Consider the following 21548-nt stretch of genomic DNA (forward strand, 5'->3'; position numbering starts at 1 on the left):
GGGAAACTGTGCCGCTGAACAGTCGTTCAGTGCGGGTTGCATAACATTCAAGGTTTTATACGTGCATAATTCGTCTTTTTCGTTGATTATTTTCTGTGAGTAGCACACAAAAATGGGCTCACAATTCAGAAGTATTGCAAGCTCATTGCATATAATTAAATTATTTCCTGCAGAAATTCTAACATAAAAAATATAAATCAAGTAATAGCATTCATATTCCAGAGCAGCGGTAAAGGAGGTAAAAATTGCAATAACTTGAGATGCATAATTATATCAGGGCGTGGAACCTTGACCCTTGTCCTTGTCGTCGCGGCCACAGGTATGCCATTTCATCTCAGGTTTTTGACCAGGCTTGACCACAATATTTTAGCAGATTTCTATTCCTTTCGTCGAGATCTGTCAGACAACCTGAACAAGTCTGAAAATTGCATGCACCTCAACGTCACGAGCGTCACCAACATTAACGTTTCCACGTTTTCACGTGCCAGTAACTTGCTTTCAATTATGTATATATTTTTTAAAAATATAATGATGCAGTGACCGCCAACACCAGCTCCGCCATGTTCGTGTCCTCCATCCTGTCCGAACGTCACTTACTTGCGAAATCATTTTGTTTCACGAATGGTCCATATTTTTGCAGTCCCTGCGCTGTTCACCAATGCGACTAAAAAGGGAAAAGTCGGCCAGTGATTATTATTAAATTTTTAGTGACTATCTTATAAATAAGGATTTATCTTAATTTTATTGTGAATAAATTTCGGCATCCAAATTACCACTCACAGTTAAATTTGAAACTTTTATTCCGGATTTAATAGGGGAAAGTGTCATGTACAGATAATGGACGCCACTGGATATTCATTGGACCGACTTTCGACAGCTGGTGCTTGAACTTCAAGAAGCTGCCAGCAGGATTGATCACAGACATCGATTTATTTTATCGAACAAAACACAAATAACTTTTGAGTACAAAACCCTGGTCGGTGCACGGCTCAGCTCATACAATAAAGGAAAAAATGATGGAAGGAAAGCTTAAATTTTATGTATTTCTACCGCATCGTAAATCGAGCTTGAAATTTAAGTAGCAAATCTACTGACATATTTTTCATAATTTACATATAGATAGACACCCGCTCAATATTTTCGAAATGCTAATACGCATCACGAAAAGAAGTGAAAAATTGGTCGTTCCAATTAATGCGTTATGCAACACCAAATAACAATATTCTTTCACTGACTTTTTGAATGGAGCTTTCCAACGTCCATAATTTGGCTCAAAAAGGTTTGGGGAAAACACTTTGTGACATCAACAGTCCGTCACACACATAGCAGGAAGTTCGGAGTTTCACAATTCATGCTGAAAACTTCTGCCTCTGTCTGAACAAACAGCTCTTTTACAACGTAGAAAGTCAAAATGAGGGTTTTGGTGCTTTCAACGATCATATCAGTGCTAATAATTGTGAATTTTCAGGTGAAAGTTTTGATGGATATGTAATTATGTTGTGATCTTGTCTAAATTAGAAAAATTTTAAAATTTAGTTCGTTCTTTGCGGCGGTAGAAGTCCTCAATTACGGAAACGTTTACTTTCAAAAGGTAAAAAAGGATAATAATTAATCTGGTCAAATGTTTAGAAAACCTGAAGCATTCGAGACGACCTTTTATTATCAAGTGTTGCGGAGGTTCGAAATGTTCGGCATCTTTTATGCGCAAACCACCGCGACGTTCGAGCGATTTGAACACGAATAACACTTCAATCCTTAAAAAAGCCAGCACTCCGTATGAATATTATGAGAATGAGAAGCACGAAGCAAACTTATTTAATATTATTTTTATTTTAGAGGACATTTTCAAACAGCTGAAACCAAAATCGACAGCATCGATTATGAAAATAAGGCTATCTCTGAGTCGGATAGAACCTCCTCTGAACCAAACCAAAATCCCATTGAAACAGAAACAATTTCCTCTAATCAAGGCATCACGTCATCAGAGACTACCGCCACGACTTCTCAAAGTGACACAACAAAATTTATTGCGGAAAATACACCTTGTATGTCGACGAAATTTACGAACCACGAATATTTCTGACGTATTCAACAGCTGAGAAGAAAGCAGAATCAACCACAAATCCACCTACAAGCATCTCACCAGCAGCAGAAGCGAAAACAACCCTGACCACAGCTGCGGCAACCACAAATTTGGTAACCACCACCCCAAGAGCTGCAACCACGACCACTACCACCTCGACATCAACAACTACGACCGCTAAACCAATAAATGCAGGCTCAAATTTATTAGCAGAGATGATTTTTAAAATTAAAATTGGTTTTTAGCTAGCTTGTGAACTGTCTCGGTGCGAAAACTTCACTTTCATCGCAAACCAGGTTTTATTTTAATCATTTTAAGAATTTAAAAACGTGAAATCAACTCTTCAAACCTTAATTTTATTTAAAAATTTCAAATAACTGTTGAAATATTGAAAATTCATAAATACTATATATAACACACAAAATTAACTCGTTTTGCACAAAATTTATTCAGAGCGTATCATCAGTGATCAGCGCAAGCACGAGTAAGAGGAAAATTATAAATACCGCCGGAGATGCCTTGATTTTTGCCCTTTGTATTTAGGCAAGCAAATTATTAGAAACGGAATGACGTTTCTGTTTTCGTCAGCAGTAGCGACTCAAGTTGACGCGGCCAGGAACTGCTTCTCGCGCAATTTGAATTTAGTTTCTGTGCAAGACGCGCTAAAAATGAGTATTATTCAAAAATTGCTTACGGGTATGTTTTAATTTTATTCATTTCTTTATATAAATTGTTTTCAAACGATTTAAAGATGTTGGCACTGCTTCTGCCGTCTGGACGATTGGCTCCAACGAAGGCAACATGTCGTGCCAAAATTACAATTTGAGTTTCGCCTGGTGCAACCAAAAAAGAGAAATCGTCCTTCCCGCGATCATGCAGGAAATGAACAGTTTGGAAATTGTTCAAAAAGGACTCACGGCGTCCATGATTAACGGTGCTGCCGTCTTGAAAACGTCAGATTCTAATTCACTGTTTCCTTATTTTTGCGAGGTAAAGACACTCGATTAATTGGTTAAATTAGTATATATTTAAAAACTGATAAATTAGCCAAAAGACGATTTTCAAGACTCTTGCCTCCCATTGAAGTGCAACAAAGACGTAATTATATGTTTCGTATTAATTCTGACGTGTATCCATTAATTAATTTTCGAATTTATAGAGCGCATTATTTGACGCAATCGGGAATGTTAAGGGTAAATCGTGAAACCTAGAAAAATTCTTATTTTAACTTTATTTTAAGACGGGGAAAAGTATGGGAAATGGACACGCACCTGCGACACATTGTACCTTTTCTCTAACAAGCTTGTTAGTATTAAATATGTTATGATTTTATTAAAAATAAATACAAAATTCAATCCTCTAAAGGGCACTTGGCAGCGGAGTTGGGACCTTTGCTGCAGTTTAGGCATGAAACCAATATCGTTTAGCTCGGCGGCCGACTTCGAGTGTTTGAGCAACACGACTAAAGCGAACTGGACGCTAAACTGGAATTATTGGTCGGCTGGACGCGCAATGGGCACTTAAGGAAAGTGGGCCTGGTGTCCAGGGGCCGTCAACCTTCCCGACTCGCTTTCGTGGGCTCCGGGGCAACCGGACAATAATCAGCCCGATGAGAATTGCCTTCATTTGCAAGTGACGAAAAATTCGAGCGGTGTACGTTTGTCAGACCGAAACTGCAGCCATAAATACGTCATGGCTTGCCAGGTGGAATCAATGTTTTATGTTTGTGAATTTGTTGAGATTTAAGATGTTTTAAGGGCGACGCGATGATGGCGTCAAATTGCAACAAGCCAAACTGTCCGATGGAGTGCAGTAAAAATGCAAGATCTGTTTTTCCTTTAAAATCTTTTTTTAACAATATTTAAAACATAATAGGAATCATTTTTCACAAAGGGAATAATTAAAGGTTAGTGATTTGAGCCTAAATTTAGTGAAAATTGTTTAGTCTTCTCTTTCAGATCTATTTGTTCACGGCCAGTGGAATGCCGGTTGTGGCAAGGATTATCTGTTTTCGGCTGCAACTGTGAATTTTAATTTAAAAATTTATATCTTCTCTTTAAAAAATAATAACGATTAGTTGGATTGGTTGGGTGCGTGGAATTATTGCTGCTCCATTGGAATGAAACTGGCATCGATTGAAGCTCTAGAGGAATTGAGTTGTCTTACGAACATGGTTGCGAAATATCCCAGAGCGGGTAAAATATTGATATTTCCAATTCAAATGAATTTGACACTTTTTTAAACTCCTATCAGTCTACCCTGATCAATGTGGAAAGGATTTCTGGACATCTGGCACAAACCGCGGCTGTCCAGGAGCACACTTCTGGTGTTCAGAGAATGAAAAATTGAACAAGGAAGAACTAGGAAACTGGAAAAACGGGCAAATGCCCTCGGAGAGTGCTGATCAGTGCATTTTCATTAATTTGTCAAATTCGACTTTGAGTGAGACTTATTTGGGCGCTGATTCTTGTACCGAACAAAAGCCATTTCTTTGCGAAGTGATATTTTATTTCTATATTTTTCCACTCTAATGTGTTTTTTGTGTCTTTCAGGTCTTGCAACCGGGCAATAAATCTTTGCAAATCGAACGCACTTGCAAGGAAATTTGGGGCGTGACAGACAGTGAAGTGATTGATATAATCATGAATCCAAGCGGCGACGTTGTCAACCAAAGACGCAATCTCAAAGTGCGGCTAAACAAAATAATTTGAATAATTTTCAAATTCGTAAATTTTGCTTCGCAGTGTTATATAAGGTGCTGCGGGAAAAAAGGACACGTTGTAAATATATTTCTTGAGTTCGCTTTTTAAAAATCGAATTAAATCTGATTATGGAAAAGATAAAAAGTGGGTCACTGGTGACGGAACAAATTTTGCGCAGCTTGGAGGATTTGACGGCCGACGACCCGCAAGAAATGCAGAATGGCTTTGGAAACTTTGATTCCTGCGCTTCCATTCGTAAAAGCTTTTCTATGCCATTAACATAATTGAAGCGCAAAATCTTTCACAGAGTCTACTGACGAATGCAACACGACGGCCCAGGTGTTCGGGTGTGGCAAGAAAAATGCTCCAGATCTGACTTTAGGACTCGTCACTGCCAACAAAGGAGACGCCACTGTGATTTTTAGAACTAACTTTCATACTGAATTAAATCTTTGAACTTTGTATTGATCAGGTTTTAGTAACTGCCACAGGGGGAATTCAAACCCCCGGGAGAGTGTGTCCTCTGTATCCAGCAGCAAGTTGTGTACCAAATGTAATCTTACTAAATTTAGACAAATTTACAGTAAGATTAACTAATGTTGTTCTTGCAGCAAGCAAATATCGATGAACTTAAAAACACGGGATCATGTAATCAATTTTCTTTTCTTTCATCTGGAGCATCATTTTAAGTTTTAATATTGAGACAATCGAAAATCAAAGTATTTTTCATAATTAAATATCTTTTAATTAAATTATATTAAAAGGTGGATTCCCCGTCAAAAATATGTGTTTCCCGCTCACGGCAAAAGTTCAATGAATAAAGGTGTAACTTTTATTCCAGCATTGGGGGGAGGTGTCATGGCAACGTTGAATGGAAAAAAATACTTTATGAAATACGTCTATTATGAGGGAATTGTAAGTAATTGAAACAGTAAATAAATGCCTCGAAATAACAATATTTTTTTTCTAACTTTAGACCGACGCTCAAGCAGAAGCAAACTACTGCTGCAAACTTGGCAGCCACCTTGCCATCTTCGAAAGCTTAGCGGATTTCAAAGATTTTGGGACACTTTGGCAAGGTATCACGGATTATTCAGGCCACGTGGCTTACATTGGGCCGACTTTCGACAACGGCGATGGCACCGACAGCTGGTGCTTGACCTTTAAGAGGCTGCCAGCAGGATTGATCACAGACATCAACTCATTTTATCGCAACCAGCAGTGGAACTCGACTACAATTTTCTTGAGGCAAGGCGCTGGATTAGAAATTTTTCCAAAAGGAAGTGGGGCTCACCGAGTTTTGTGTGGTCCAATTCCTTACTAAAGTATCAGAATTTTGATCAAATTATTGCAATCGTAGAAAGTATTTGGATTCTAGACATGTGTGATTGATTTTATGTTTGATATAATATGGAGTTTTTTTTGCTTGCCAACAAAATAATAAAAAGTAGCTGTTGTGTCTTATAATTATAGCTGCACGGTTGTTATTTGTATGACATCATTGATGTTTTTTTAATTAATTTTTTTGTGAAGTAAAATTTGTAAAAATATGCGGGCAGGAATAAAGGAGCTTCAATTTTTGTACCGTTTTATATAGACAAATAAAGATAACTAAATAAACAAATTGGTCAATTAATAAAATCACAAATTTTAGGGTAAAAAATCTAGCTGTTGCATAACATTCAAGGTTTTAATAAGGCATAAATAATAATGCATCCATTCGTTTTTTTTCGTTGATTTTTCTTTGTGAGTAGTACACAAAAATGGGTCCAGAATAATGCAGAAGTATCGCCAGCTCATTACATATAATTATTTCCTGCGGAAATTCTAACATAAAAAATATAAAAGAGCATTCTTATTCCAGAGCAGCGGTAAAGGCGGTAAAAATTGCAATAACTTGAGATGCATAATTCTATCAGGGCGCGGAAGGAAGATTAAGTTAAATCACTCCACCGCCGGAATGAAAACGGTCATGGCCTTGACCCTTGTCCTTGTCGCGACGATCCAGAATTTCATAAATTCCCAGCAATGTTAAATAATGACTGGGCGAAGAGAAATTAATTGCAAAGACCGTGCTATGCTAATAAAATACCATTATCACGGACATCACTTTCCAATATGTTTTCATCTTGAAACTTGTAATAAATGTAAATTTACATAGTGTAATTCGAAATTAGCTAGCATGCATCACCTCTATTAGACTGTGACAAAAAACCTATGACTCTTTCAAAAGGCCGCCTAAAAAAAGGTTGTAATATTTCCTTGTTTATATAGGTTCCCTGCTCTAATTTGGAAGCATTTAACTATTTCTGTTTACGTCCTGGGCTTTCATACTGCAAACAATTAAAATTCATTTATATTATAAAGTGTGACGCGCGGTATTCCATTAAGATAAATTCAATGCAGCGAGTTCGGTTAGAAATTTAAAAAACCCTTTACCTCATGGGGATAGAAGAGCGCCTCATTAAAATTCCTGCCACAGCCTTGAGCCAGGTGCTTATTATTTGAAAAATTGGAAATTCTGTGTGTATGTGTGGGGGGACGCTGATGGCAATCATGCGTCACAGACGTGTCGGTGGAAAATTGGAAATTTCTGTTTCACTTTTTTAATGAAACCTATCGCTCTCTATTCTAACGGAAGCTGCAATGCAACGTTGAAGCGAAAATGAGGATTTTGGTGCTTTTATCGATAGTGTCAGCGCTAATAATTGTGAAGTTTCAGGTGAGTCTTTTAATTGTGTTGAAAATAATTTATAAATAAAATGTTTTCGTGATGTTGTCTGTTAATAAACCAATTTTAAAAATATTCAGTTCGTTCTTTGCGGCGGTAAAAATCCTGGTTATCTTTCAAAAGGTCAGGATTCTTTTGAAAAAGTTTTTTTTTTTCAATAAATAACCAGGTCAAACGTTTAGAAAACCTGAAGAACTCGAGACGAATTTATATAATCAAGTGTTGTGGAGGTTCGAAATGTTCGGCATCTTTTACGCGTAAACCGACGCGACGTTCGAGTGCTTTCGAATCGAATAACACCCAGCAGCACATTAAAACATTCACCACTCAGTATATGAATTCGTGCAGCACGAAGCAAACTATTTAATATTATTTTCATTTAAGAGGACATTTTGAAACAGCCGAAACCGAAAATGAGAGGAGGGAATATGAAAATAAGGCTGAAACAACCCCCTCTGAACCAAACCAAAATTATCCCATTGCGACAGAAACAATTTCCTCTGATCAAGGCATCCCGTCCTCTGAGACAAAATATCCTAAAAGCACCTCTCCAGCAGCAGAAGCGAAAACAACCCTGACCACAGCTGCGAAAGTAGATAGACATTTGATTAATATTTAAAATTAATATATATTAAAAAATTAAATTAGCGTAAAGACGATTTTCAAGACTCTTGCCTTCCTCTTAAGTGCAACAAAGACGTATGTGTCGTATTTATTTTGACGCATCCATTATTTATATTCGAATTTATAGAGCACAGTGTTTGATGCAAATGGAAAAATTAAAGGTAAAATGTTAAACATGTGGAGAATGGATAAAAATCTATATATTAAGTGGTGAATTTATTTTTTAATTGAGTCTACAATAGCTACTCCCAGAGGCAATTATTAATAAAATGAATAAAAACAGAATAACATTATTTGGTGCTATTGTAAAATCAATTAAAATTCTAATTCTAGCTTTTTACAAAATAAAGCATTCTCTTAAATTCAGATGGAGAAAAGTACGGAAAGTGGACGCGCACTTGCGACAAATCGTACCTTTTCTCTAACAAGCTTGTTAGTATTAAATTTTTAATATGTTTCATTAAAAATAAATAATTAATTAACTCCTCATAAAGGGAACTTGGCAGCAGAATTGGGACTTTTGTTGCAGTTTGGGCATGCACCCGATATCGTTTAGCTCGGCGGCCGACTTTGAGTGTTTAGGCAAGACGACTAAAGCGAAGTGGACGCAAAACTGGAATTATTGGACGGCGGGACGCGCAATGGGCATCTGGGGTCAGTGGGCTTGGTGTCCAGGGGCCATCGACCTGCCCGACTCGCTTTCCTGGGCTCCTGGGCAACCGGACAATTATCAGAAAAACGAGAATTGCCTTCATTTGCAAGTGACCAAAAATGCGAGCGGAATAATTTTGTCAGACCGGAATTGCAGCCATAAGTACGTCATGGCTTGCCAGGTGGGATCGCTGTTTTCTGTCCACGTTAATGTATATTGACAGCTAACATACAAATTCTGCATGGTTTTCAGGGCGACGCGTTGATGGCGCCCGACTGCAACAAACCAAAATGTCCGATGGAGTGTATTAAAAATGCAAGATTTTTCTTATCTTTAGGACTAATTTTTTTTACAATGTATTTAAAACGTCATAGGAATTGATTTTCACAAACGGAACGTTAACTGGTTTGTGATTTGATCCTAAAATTAGTGAAAATTGTTTGATCTTCTCTTTCAGATCTGTTTGTTCACGGCCAGTGGAATGCCGGTTGTGGCAAGGATTATCTGTTTTCGAAAACAACTGTAATTTTTATTTTGAAATTAAAAATTTCTATTTATTAATATATTTTAATTAGCTGGATTGGTTCGGCGCTTGGAAATATTGCTGCTCAATTGGAATGAAATTGGCATCGATTGAAGCTCTAGAGGAATTAAGCTGTCTTACGAAAATGGTTGCGAAATATCCCGAAGCAGGTAGAATAGCGATATTTCCAATTAAAATGAATTTGACACTTTTATAAACTCTTATCTCAGTCTACCCTGATCAATGTGGAAAGGATTTCTGGACATCTGGAACCAACCGCGGTTGTCCAGGCTCTCACTTCTGGTGTTCTGACGACGAAAAATTGAACAAGGAGGAAATAGCCAACTGGAAAAACGGGCAAATGCCCTCGGAGAGTTCTGATCAGTGCATTTTTATTAATTTGTCAAATGCGACTTTAAAAGAGACTTATTTGGGCGCTGACTCTTGTTCCAAGCAAAAACCGTTTCTTTGCGAGGTGATATTTTAATTCTATTTTTTTCCACTCCACTCCAATGTGCGTTTTTGCGTCTTTTCAGGCCTTGAAACCGGGCAATAAATCAATGCAAATCTCGCGCAGTTGCAGGGAAATTTGGGGTGTGAAAGAGAGTGAAGTGAATAGCATAATCATGAATCCAAGCGGAAACGTCCTCAAACAAAGACGCAATCTGAAAGTGCGGCTACGCAAATTAATTGGAGTAATTTTTAAAATATTTAATATATTTTCGCTTCGCAGTGTTATATAAGGTGCTGCGGGAAAAAAGGACACGTTGTAAATATATTTCTTGAGTTCCCTTTTTAAAAATCAAATTAAATCTGATTATGGAAAAGATAAAAACCGGGTCGCTGGTGACGGATGAAATTTTGCGCAATATAGAGGACTTGACGTCCGACGACCCACAAGAAATGCAAAATGGCTTTGAAAACTTTGATTCCTGCACTTCCATCCGTTAGCTTTTTATAAGTGCAAACTCTATTGCAAAGCATAATTTTTTGCAGAGTCTACTGACGAGTGCCACACGATGGCCCAGATGTTCCAGTGTGGCAAGAAAAATGATCCAGACCTGACTTTAGGTCTCGTAACTGCCATCAAAGGAGACGCCACTGTGATTTTTAGAATTAATCTTCATACTGAATTAAATCTTTTAACTTTGTATTGATCAGGTTTTAGAAACTGCCACAGGGGGAATTAAAACCAGCGATAGATTGTGTCCTTTGCCTACAGCAGCAAGTTGTGTACCAAATGTAATCTTAATAAATTTAAGACTAATTTACAAAAAATGATAAACTAATCTCGTTCTTGCAGCAAGCAAATATTGATGAACTTAAAAACACGGGATCATGTAATGATTGATAAATTTTCTTTTCGCCGATAAGCCTTAATTCAAAGTTAAATATTGAGATAGTAGAGAAAATTGAATTATTTTACCATTTTGGATAATTATTCCCCAACAATATTAATAATTTCAATAGAAATACAAAAAAATCACTCAGGTCGTATTTTTATTTCAGCATTAGGAGGAAATATGACGACAGCCTCGAATGGCAAAAAATACTTTACAACACTTAACACAGCAGGAATTGTAAGTAATTCTATCAGTTAATAAATGTATCTAAACATTATTTCTATTTAAATTCAGAGCGACATTCAAGCAGAAGACTCCTGCTGCAAACTTGGCAGCCACCTTGCCATCTTCGAAAGCCCAGCGGATTTAGACGCTTTTTTGCAAAGCTGGCAACGTAAAAAAGATCGATACATTATTTCGTTTGTCAATTGGGAGCTGGAACAAATATTGCAGAAAATGGTGGCTACAAATTTTTCATTGGATCAACTTTCGACAACGGTGATGGCACCGACAGTTGGTGCTTGAACTTCAAGAAGCTGCCGACAGGATTGATCACAGACATCAACTCATTTTATCGCTACGATCAGTTGACCACGACTAAAATTTACTTGAAGAAAACCCCCGGATTAGAATTAGGTGCAAAAAAAGACGTGGTTAAAGGATTAATATGTGGCCCACTTCCCTACTAGAGTATTTCTTTCGTAGAAGTCATTATTATTTTGTGTGTTGGTTATGGTGTTTTTTTTTGTTTGCGAACAAAATAATCAAAAACAGCTGTCTCAAATTACAGCTATAGCTGATGGATGTTTGACACCGTTCAAGTTTCATCATATATTTTGAGACCGAGTGTCCTATACCAAGAAATGTTGTACACTCGAATTCCAGTTTGAAGTTTGAACAAATATAAAAATAGGACAAAATGTTTTTGTCTGAATGCATAGAAATTTTTAGGCGTGACCAGAGGCATGCGACTTTTTCTTTTCAACCTTTTCTCCCACCATCACCTGCTTAATTCAACCCCTCTATGCGGAAGCTAGCTGGGAGGAGGTCATTGTAAGCTTGTTATTTCCCCACTAGAATTTATTTAGTCACCACCTCCTTGCGCCCTGAGGCGGAGAGGTGATGATCATATTCTGTAGAGATTCGCCCAAAACGCGAGTTTCCTTAATAAATAATTTAAAAGTGCAATAAATTGAGTTGTATGATTAATGTCGAGATTGGCCTCACGTGAGATCAACTTATCAATAATTAGTCTACCTTTGCAATCGCCCTTCTGGCGGTGGTGGAGACTCGAGGACACGGGGCTACCCTGACGGCCCATTCGGCAACAGGGGTTTCTGTGTGTCTTTATAATTACAGCTGGTTGTTATTTATATGATGATTTTTCGACATAGTGTGAACTATAATTTTGAGTACTGCTACCTAATGTTGTATACTCTATTCACATTTTTTAAAAAATAACGATGCAGCGAGCGCCAACACCAGGTCCTCCGCCATGTTCGTGTCCTCCATCCTGTCCGAACGTCGCTTTTGCGAAATCATTTTGATTCTCGAATGCGGTACATCAAACGTGCCATAATTTTGCAGTCTGCGCTGTTCCCCGATGTGACAAAAAAAACGGGAAAGTCGAGTATCTCTCTGTTTAAATTTTCCATTTTGCATTGCGTCTCAATATAAATTTCACATCAAGTGATTGCGGTACAGCAATAATGGCCGCTTATATACGTTTTCAGCTAATAGCATCGTTTTATCTAGCATTATTTTGAGCATCACACATTACATGAAATAAAAAATTATCAAATAATCATCCAGATATGGTTCAATTTGGCGGCGCAGTTCCTCTAACTGATTTTTGATTTTGCATCACATTCAAACATTGCAAACCAATAATACACAACATTTAATTAATTTAATTAGAAATGTTCTTCTTTTATGTGCTCCAGGTTCCCTGCTCTAATTTGGAAGCATTTAACTATTGCTGTTTACGTCCTGGGCTTTCATTCTGCCAATAATTAAAATTCATTTAAATTATAAAGTTTGAGACGCGCGGTATTCCATTAAGATAAATTCAATGCAGCGCTATGATCAGAAATTTAAAAACCCTTTACCTCATGGGGGATAGAAGAATTGGAATAAAAAATTAACACCAAATACGAAGAGCGCCTCATTAAAATTCCTGCCACAGCTTTGAGCCAGGTGCTTATATTGTGTGAAAAATTGGGCAATCTGTGTGTGCGTGTGGGGGACGCTGATGGCAATGATGCGTCACAGACGTGTAGGTGGAAAATTTCTGTTTCACACTTTCTACTGAAACCTATCGCTCTGTTGTAACGGAAGCTGCTATACAACATATAGACACCAAAATGAGGATTTTGGTGCTTTTATCGATAGCATTAGTGCTGATAATTGTGAGGCATCAGGTGAGCCTTTTAATTCTATTGCAAATTATTTATTAATAAAATGTTGTCGTGATGTTGTCTGTTAATATACCAATTTTAATTTTGAAATATTTAGTTCGTTCTTTGCGGCGGTAGAAGTCCTCAACATACAAAACGTTTTCATCCAAGAGGTCAGATTTTTATTCTGAAAAAGGGTTTTGACAGACAAACTGGTCTAACGTTTAGAAAACCTGAAGCACTTGAGACGATCTTTTATAATCAAGTGTTGTGGAGGTTCAAAATGTTCGTCATCTTTTATGCGCAAACCACTGCGACGTTCGAGCGATTTGAAAACGAATAACACCACTATCCTTAAAAAAGCTAGCACTCCGTATGAATATTTTGTGAATGAGAAGCACGAAGCAAACTGTTTAATATTATTTTCATTTTAGAGCACATTTTCAAACAGCTGTAACCAAAAATGAGAGGAGGGATTATGAAAATAAAGCTGAAACAACCCCCTCTGAACAAAACCAAAATTATCCCATTGAAACAGAAACATCTTCCTCTGATCAAGGCATCGCGTCCTCTGAGACTGCCAATTCGGAATTGATTACCGCCACCATTTTAAAAAGTGACACAACTCAATTAATTTCGGAAAATGCACGTTGTACGTCGACTAAATTTACGAACCACGAATATTTCTGACGTATTCAACAGCTGAGAAGAAAGCAGAATCTACCACAGAATATCCTACAAGCACCTCACCAGCAGCAGAAGCGAAAACAACCCTGACCACAGCTGCGACAACGACAAATTTGTTAACCACCATCCCCGCCACCATCTCCACAATCGCAACCCAAACCACCACCGCAACCACAACCATCACTACAACGACAACTACCACAAAGGCGACAACCACCACGACCACGACCACCTCGACATCAACAACAACGACAGCTAAACCAATAAATGTAGCCTCAAATTTATAACAAGAGATGATTTTTAAAATTAAAAATTGGTTTTTAGCAAGCGTGCGAACAGTCTCGGTGCGCAAACTTCACGTTCATCGCAAACCAGGTTTTATTTAAATCATTTTAAGAATTTAAAACATGAGATCAACTATTCAAACCTAAATTTTATGTAAAATTTCAAATATTGAAAATACATAAATACTGTATATAACACACAAAATTAACTCGTTTTGTACAAAATTTATTCAGGGCGTATCATCAGTGATCAGCGCAAGCACGAGTAAGAGGGAAATTATGTCGTTTACTATGGTTAAAATTTCCCCTTAAAATTCAGGCAAGCTAATTGTTAGAAACGGAATTACGTTTCTCTTTTCGTCAGCAGTAGCGACCCAAGTCGACGCGGCAAAGAACTGCTTCTTGCGCAATTTGAATTTAATTTCCGTGCAGGACGCCTTGAAAATGAATCTTGTTCAAAAATTGCTTCAGGGTACGTGTTTTTTTCATTTCATTTTTATTTTATTTTTATAACGATTGAAAGATTTTGGCGCTGATTCTGCCGTCTTGACGATTGGCTCCAACGAAGGCAACATGTCGTGCCAAAATTACGAATTGAGTTTCGCCTGGTGCAACCAGAAAAGAGAAATCGTCCTTCCCGCGATCATGCAAGAAATGAACAGTTTGGAAATTGTTCAAAAAGGACTCACAGCGTGCATGCTTAACGGGGCTGCCGTCTTAAAAACGTCAGATTCTAATTCATTATTTCCTTTTTTGTGCGAGGTAAAGACACTTGATTAATTGGTTAAATTAATATATTTAAAAACTGATAAATTAGCCAAAAGATGATTTTCAAGACTCTTGCCTCGCTCTTAAGTGCAACAAAGACGTAATCATATGTTTCGTATTAATTGTGACGTGTATCCATTAATATATTTTCGAATTTATAGAGCACATTGTTTGATGCAAACGGGAATATTAAAGGTAAAATGTAAAACATTTGGAGAATGAAACAATTCTATATTTATTACGTGGAGAATTTATTTTTTAATTGAGTCTACAATAGCTACTCCCAGAGGCAATTATCAATAAAATTAATAAAAATTGAATAACATTATTTGGTGCTATTATAAAATCAATTAAAATTCTAATTCTAGTTTTTTTCCTTTATATTCAGATGGAGAAAAGTACGGAAAGTGGACGCGCACCTGCGACAAATCGTACCTTTTCACTAACAAGCTTGTTAGTATTTAATTCTTTTAATATGTTTAATTAAAAATAAATAATTAATTAATTCCTTATAAAGGGAACTTGGCAGCAGAGTTGGGACCTTTGCTGCAGTTTAGGCATGCGCCCGATTTGGTTTAGCTCTGCATCCGACTTTGAATGTTTAAGCAACTCGACCAAAGCGAACTGGACGCTAAACTGGAATTATTGGACGGCGGGACGCGCAATGGGCACCTGGGGAAGGTGGGCCTGGTGCCCGGGTGCCTTCATCTTGCCCGACTCGCTTTCTTGGGCTCCGGGGCAACCGGACAATAATCAGCCCGATGAGAATTGTCTGCATTTGCAAGTGACCAAAAATGCGAGCGGTACACTTTTGTCAGACCGGAACTGCAGCCATAAGTACGTCATCGCTTGCCAGGTGGAATTAATGTTTTCTGTCTGTGAATTTGTTGAGATTTAGGATGTTTTAAGGGTGACGCGTTGATGGCGTCCAATTGCAACAAGCCGAACTGTCCGATGGAGTGCAGTAGAAATGCAAGAGCTGTTTTTCCTTTAAAATCTTTATTTTTAACAATATTTAAAACATAATAGGAATCATTTTTCACAAAGGGAATAATTAAAGGTTAGTGATTTGAGCCTCAATTTAGTGAAAATTTTTCTTCTTCTCTTCCAGATCTGTTTGTTCACGGCCAGTGGAATGCCGGTTGTGGAAAGGATTATCTCTTTTCGGCTGCAACGGTGAATTTTAAAATTTATATTTACTGTTTTAAAAATGATAACGATTAGTTGGATTGGTTGGGTGCGTGGAATTATTGTTGCTCCGTTGGAATGAAATTGGCATCGATTGAGGCTCTTGAGGAATTGAGTTGTCTCACGAATATGGTTGCGAAATATCCCAGAGCGGGTAGAATAATGATATTTCCAATTAAAATGAATTTGACACATTTATAAACTCTTTTATCAGTCTACCCTGATCAATGTGGACGCGATTTCTGGACATCTGGCACCAACTGCGGTTGTCCAGGCTCTCACTTCTGGTGTTCCGAGAATGAAAAATTGAACAAGGAAGAAATAGCCAACTGGAAAAACGGGAAAATGCCCTCGGAGAGTGCTGATCAGTGCATTTTTATTAATTTGTCAAATACGACTTTAAAAGAGACTTATTTGGGCGCTGACTCTTGTACCAAGCAAAAACCATTTCTTTGCGAAGTGATATTTCAATTCTATTTTTTTTTCCACTCCAATGTGTTTTTTGTGTCTTTCAGGTCTTGCAACCAGGCAATAAATCAATGCAAATCGAACGCAATTGCAAGGAAATTTGGGGCGTGACAGACAGTGAAGTGATTGATATTATCATGAATCCGAGCGGCGACGTCGTCAACCAAAGACGCAATCTCAAAGTGCGGCTAAAAAAATTAATTTGTATAATTTTAATTTTCAAATTCGTAAATTTTTCTTCACAGTGTTATCTAAGGTGCTGCGGGAAAAAGGGACACGTTGTAAATATATTTCTCGAGTTCAATTTTTTAAAATCAAATTAAATCTGATTATGGAAAAGATAAAAAGTGGATCACTGGTGACGGATCAAATTTTGCGCAACTTAGAGGATTTGACGGCCGACGACCCGCAAGCCATGCAGAATGGTTTTGGAAACTTCGATTCCTGCGCTTCCTTTCGTAAGCTTTTCTATGCCATTAACATAATTGAAGCGCAAAATCTTTCACAGAGTCCACTGACGAATGCAACACGACGGCCCAGGTGTTCGGGTGTGGCAAGAAAAATGCACCAGACCTGACAATCGGACTCGTCACTGCCAACAAAGGAGACGCCACTGTGACCTTTTTAAAACTATCTTCATACTTAACTATATTTTTTAATTTGTACTCGCCAGGTTTCAGTAACTGCTACAGGGGGAATTAAAACCACCGGGAGAGTGTGTCCTCTGTATCCAAGTTGTGTTCCAAATGTAATCTTGCAAACTTTAAACAAATTTACAGTAAGATTGACTAATGTTGTTCTTGCAGCAAGCAAATATTGATGAACTTAAAAACACGGGATCATGTAATCAATTTACTTCTGTTTCGTCAGACGCATAATTTTAAGTTTAATATTGAGATGATGGAAAATCAAAGTGTTTATCATAATTAAATAGAATTTTAATTGTAAATTACATTAAAAGGCCGATTCTCCGTCAGTTTTGATCCATTATACATATTTTCTTTTCGTCAGAATATCATATATATAAAAGGATTTATCGTGATTGTATTAAAATGTATTCAAATGAAAGATCTAATTTTCATTTCAGCATTGGGGGGATATGTCATGACATCATCGACTGGCAAAAAATACTTTATGAAATATGTCGCTTCTGAAGGAACTGTCAGTAATTCAAATAGTAAATAAATGCATAAAAATAACATTATCTAAATTTAGACCGAAGCTCAAGCGGAAGCAAACTACTGCTGCAAACTTGGCAGCCACCTTGCAATTTTCGAAAGCTTAGCGGATTTCATCGCTTTTAGGCAACTCTGGCAAGGTAAAAATATCCTGTTGACATTTTGTTTATCAATTGGGAGCCTGAACAAATATTACAGATGGTTCAGGCCACTTGACTTACATTGGACCGACCTTCGACAACGGCGATGGCACCGACAGCTGGTGCTTGAACTTTAAGAGGTTACCAGCAGGAATGATCACAGATATCGACAAATATTATCGCAACCAGCCGTGGAACTCGACTAAAATTGTGTTGTTTCAAAGCTCTGGATTAGAAATATTTCCAAAAGAAAGCGGGGCTCACCGAGTTTTATGTGGCCCAATTCCCTACTAATTTATCCGAATTTTGATTAAATTATTCCAATCGTAGAAAATATTTGATTGATTTTGTGTTTGGTATAATATGATGGTGTTTTTTTGCTTGTCAACAAAATAATAAAATATGTATAGCTGTTGTGTCTAATAATTACAACTGGTTGTTGTTTGTAAGACACAGGTCATATTTCAAAATGCACGGCTATCTGCACGTAGAGCGCGACCAGCGGCTCATATTTATGTCTTTGACAAAATGCGTTCGTTTTACAGGAACGTCGGGTTTTATAATGCGTTAGCACACATGCAGTTCCTTTTTAAAGAAATGGTTCAGGGACCATTGGCTCGCTGCAGGTAAAAGCAGAGAGAATATCTAGAAAAGTTTGAAAAATGGTTTTGACCTGCCTGAACGATGGCAGTGGAAAAAATTGAAATGATATTGTACTTTGCCTTTGGCGATCTTCATATATACAATTAATCACTTCAGTAAGGCGAAATAATTAATTATGACCGTCGTGATTTTATCTATTCACGCGTTTGCCCTAAACCACATAGAGAGAACACACACATCTCAAGAGAATTTTTTAATTTGTAAACTAAACAAACCACATCTAACTTTTGAGCACAAAGAACAGGCACAAAATCCTGGCCTGTGCACGGTTCAGCTCATACAATAAAGGAAAAGAAAGCTCAGGCCCTCTGGTATTGACGAGGTATCTTTGCAAGCAGTCCAAAACGCTGGGGATCATTTTGTTAAATTAATTATTTGCTCTGCGTTGAATGATTCGATTAAATCTGCCTCCTTTCCCGCTCTAATTTAAGGATGTCGAAAACTAAAGCGTTAAGTAAGGCCAGGATACTTCACTTCCATAACTGGCGATTGGAGCTAGTTAATAAAAAATACACTGACATCAGTTTATGCAAAACCATAATCAGCGGGGGCCAGATTCGTGCGACGCGCAGATATTGCGTCTGGTGGAGTATGGCGCGAAAAACGGTCACGTGAAGCAAGTTTTGGTCAATATTGTGACTTGTATAATTTGCATTGCTCTTAACAAATTGTGTCTTTTGGATCGTAAAAACAAACTCATTGACACTCGTACGGCAATCCAAAGAGAATTTTTGTTTCCCACATTCACACTTCACACGCCATCTTGGATCTGCGCAGTGCGATCCAATTTTATTGCACATCTGAACCCCGCTCGATTTTTGAAGAACCTGTGAATTCGATCATTTCGGCTTTCAAAACAGCAAAAATTAAATAAATTGAACCCTATTTGAATGCTAATTGATTGACAGCAAATCTGCGATAATTATGTTAATCAAAATATGATTTTTTCTTATCCATTTTCTTGTTAAAATATTACTTGCAACCCTAAAAAAAACAAGAAATGCCGTTCATTTTCACCAAACGTATATTTAAATTTCGCCTTGAATCGGGAGGGAAACTGTGCCGCTGAACAGTCTTTCCGTGCGGGTTGCATAGCATTCAAGGGTTTAAAACCGTGCATAAATAACAATGCATCCATTCGTTTTTTTTTCGTTGATTTTTCTCTGTGAGTAGTACACAAAAATGGATTCAGAATTCAGAAGTATCGCAAGCTCATCACATTTAATTAAAATATTTCCTGCAGAAATTCTAGCATAAAAAACATAAAAGTAATATTTTTAATAGATCATTACGCAAAAATTGAATGGAGATGCGTAAATGCTGCAGGAAATCTTGCAATTTAAATTTTATTATTCCAGAGCAGCGGTAAAGGAGGCCTTGGCCAGTAAAAATTGCAATATCAGGGCGTGGAAGGAAGATTTAAGTTAAATCCCTCCAACGCCGGAATGAAGACGTTGGAATAGAAGTTGAAATTTTTCCACGTTTATGCCTATGGTTTTACGCCGTTGGCAATTAACAAATCAATCAATCAATTAAAAATTGCGTGACCAATGGCAAAAAATGAATAACCGACCGAAACGAAAAACTGTAACGACGTTGTCACTGTGCCACGCACTTATAGTTTTTTGACACGTTTGTCACTCAAAAGGGTGAAATCTAAATTTTAACCATAATAGAGCTTGCAAGAAAATTAATTTGATTTTTTCAAATTTCTCGCACATGTAGATTCCTCGTGGAAATGCGGATCCAAATACTGGACCAGCGTTGACGGTTTTTTCGTGGTGCAACCAAAAACTAGGAGCTTGCCGGCCGCGACCTGCTGGGAGAAACAACCACTGACAAAACGTGCAGCAAAATACGCGTTTCGGCGTGCCAGTAAACTTCTTTTCGATCATTTTTAAAAAATAATAGATGCAGGAACCGCCAAAACCACGTTCGCCTCCGTCCTGTTCGAACATCGCTTGCGAAATCATTTGTTTCACGAATGGTCCATATTTTTGCAGTCAGCGCTGTGACCAAAAACGAAAAATTTGGCCAGTACCTGTTGTTTATTACCATTTTGCACTGCGTCGCAATGTAAATTTCACATCAAGTGATTGCGGTACAACAAAAATCGCCGCTTATACGTTTTCAGCTAATAGCATCGTTTTACCTAGCATTATTTTGAGCATCGCAAATTACATGAAATGGAATAACCAAAAAATCATCCAGATATTTGGCGGCGCAGTTCCTCTAACTAATTTTTGATTTTGCATCACATTCAAACATTGCAAACCAATAATACACAACATTTAATTAATTTAATTATAAATATTCTTCTTTTATATGCTCCAGAGGTTCCCTGCTCTAATTTGGAAGCATTTAACTATTGTTGTTTAGTTCCTCTGGGCTTTCATTCTGCCAATAATTAAAATTCATCTAAATTATAAAGTTTGAGACGTGCAGTATTCCATTAAGATATATTCAATGCAGCGCTATGATCAGAAATTTAAAAACCCTTTACCTCATGGGGGATAAAAGAATTGGAATAAAAATTAACACCGAATACGAAGAGCGCCTCATTCAAATTCCTGCCACAATTTTGAGCCAGGTGCTTATTGTTTGAAAAATTGGGCAATCTGTGTGTGTGTGGGGGGGGGGGACGCTGATGACAATGATGCGTCACAGACGCGTAGGTGGAAAATTTCTGTTTCACTCTTTCTACTGAAACCTATCGCTCTGGTCTAACGGAAGCTGTTATGCAACATAGAAGCCAAAATGAGGATCTTGGTGCTTTTATCGATTGTATCAGTGCTAATAATTGTGAAGTATCAGGTGAGCCTTTTAATTATGTTCAAATTAATTTATGGATAAAAAGTTATCATGATATTGTCTGTTCATAAACCAATTTTAAAAACATTTAGTTCGTTCTTTGCGGCAGTAAAAATTTTCGTTTTCTTTCAAAAGGTCAGGATTCTTTTGAAAAGGTTTTCAATATATAATCAGGTCAATGTTTAGAAAACCTGAAGCACTCATCGAAACGAATTTATATAATCAAGTGTTGTGGAGGTTCGAAATGTTCGGCATCTTTTATGCGCAAACCAACGCGACGTTCGAGTGTTTTTAAAACGAACACCAA

General features: G+C 37.4%; 4 protein-coding genes and 2 long non-coding RNA genes across 6 annotated transcripts; all 6 read left to right on the forward strand.

The window, feature by feature from the left end:
- Positions 1–2830: 2830 nt before the first annotated feature.
- Positions 2831–6395, forward strand: LOC135940507 (uncharacterized). Its single transcript, XM_065485431.1, is given in 18 exon segments — positions 2831–3073; positions 3131–3181; positions 3243–3276; positions 3324–3388; positions 3449–3787; positions 3841–3903; positions 3959–3989; positions 4042–4106; positions 4161–4278; positions 4337–4581; positions 4636–4770; positions 4828–4863; positions 4923–5040; positions 5093–5199; positions 5258–5338; positions 5397–5433; positions 5627–5700; positions 5762–6395. Coding segments are annotated over 18 exon segments (2136 nt in total). The 5' UTR covers positions 2831–2884; the 3' UTR covers positions 6110–6395.
- A 1006-nt stretch (positions 6396–7401) lies between these two features.
- On the forward strand, positions 7402–9057 carry LOC135940787 (uncharacterized). The gene is made up of 9 exons (XM_065485841.1): positions 7402–7507; positions 7597–7639; positions 7699–7846; positions 7901–8108; positions 8165–8215; positions 8268–8301; positions 8508–8572; positions 8635–8973; positions 9016–9057. Exons 1-9 carry the CDS (start codon positions 7451–7453, stop codon positions 9055–9057), a joined length of 987 nt encoding a protein of 328 aa, XP_065341913.1. The 5' UTR covers positions 7402–7450.
- A 94-nt stretch (positions 9058–9151) lies between these two features.
- LOC135940505 (uncharacterized) lies at positions 9152–11827 on the forward strand. Its single transcript, XM_065485429.1, has 13 exons — positions 9152–9197; positions 9250–9314; positions 9368–9485; positions 9546–9790; positions 9852–9986; positions 10049–10084; positions 10144–10261; positions 10312–10418; positions 10477–10557; positions 10619–10655; positions 10825–10895; positions 10953–11052; positions 11112–11827. The coding sequence occupies exons 3-13, from the start codon at positions 9410–9412 to the stop codon at positions 11345–11347; spliced, it is 1242 nt and encodes a 413-aa protein (XP_065341501.1). The 5' UTR covers positions 9152–9197; positions 9250–9314; positions 9368–9409; the 3' UTR covers positions 11348–11827.
- A 2523-nt stretch (positions 11828–14350) lies between these two features.
- Positions 14351–15546, forward strand: LOC135940808 (uncharacterized). The gene is made up of 6 exons (XM_065485871.1): positions 14351–14497; positions 14549–14787; positions 14843–14893; positions 14955–14988; positions 15182–15246; positions 15400–15546. The coding sequence occupies exons 1-6, from the start codon at positions 14470–14472 to the stop codon at positions 15544–15546; spliced, it is 564 nt and encodes a 187-aa protein (XP_065341943.1). The 5' UTR covers positions 14351–14469.
- Positions 15547–16789: 1243 nt separating this feature from the next.
- LOC135940510 (uncharacterized) lies at positions 16790–17197 on the forward strand. The gene is made up of 3 exons (XR_010574886.1): positions 16790–16907; positions 16958–17064; positions 17123–17197. It is a non-coding gene; the product is annotated as an uncharacterized LOC135940510 (long non-coding RNA).
- A 339-nt stretch (positions 17198–17536) lies between these two features.
- LOC135940511 (uncharacterized) lies at positions 17537–18072 on the forward strand. The gene is made up of 3 exons (XR_010574887.1): positions 17537–17610; positions 17665–17767; positions 17826–18072. It is a non-coding gene; the product is annotated as an uncharacterized LOC135940511 (long non-coding RNA).
- Positions 18073–21548: the final 3476 nt, after the last annotated feature.

Source organism: Cloeon dipterum, chromosome 3, assembly GCF_949628265.1.
Source record: "Cloeon dipterum chromosome 3, ieCloDipt1.1, whole genome shotgun sequence".
NCBI classification, from domain to species: Eukaryota; Metazoa; Arthropoda; class Insecta; order Ephemeroptera; family Baetidae; genus Cloeon; species Cloeon dipterum.

Coding starts and splice junctions, on each gene's coding strand:
- LOC135940808 (XM_065485871.1), top strand. CDS start 14,470: ATGAATCTTGTTCAAAAATTGCTTCAGG. Junction 14,498..14,548: donor TGTTCAAAAATTGCTTCAGG/GTACGTGTTTTT, acceptor AACGATTGAAAG/ATTTTGGCGCTGATTCTGCC. Junction 14,788..14,842: donor TATTTCCTTTTTTGTGCGAG/GTAAAGACACTT, acceptor CTGATAAATTAG/CCAAAAGATGATTTTCAAGA.
- LOC135940505 (XM_065485429.1), top strand. CDS start 9,410: ATGAAATTGGCATCGATTGAAGCTCTAGAGGAATTAAGCTGTCTTACG. Junction 10,085..10,143: donor GCGGGAAAAAAGGACACGTT/GTAAATATATTT, acceptor ATTATGGAAAAG/ATAAAAACCGGGTCGCTGGT. Junction 10,656..10,824: donor ACTTAAAAACACGGGATCAT/GTAATGATTGAT, acceptor TTTTTATTTCAG/CATTAGGAGGAAATATGACG.
- LOC135940787 (XM_065485841.1), top strand. CDS start 7,451: ATGAGGATTTTGGTGCTTTTATCGATAGTGTCAGCGCTAATAATTGTG. Junction 8,216..8,267: donor CTCTTAAGTGCAACAAAGAC/GTATGTGTCGTA, acceptor TCGAATTTATAG/AGCACAGTGTTTGATGCAAA. Junction 8,573..8,634: donor ACCTTTTCTCTAACAAGCTT/GTTAGTATTAAA, acceptor CTCCTCATAAAG/GGAACTTGGCAGCAGAATTG.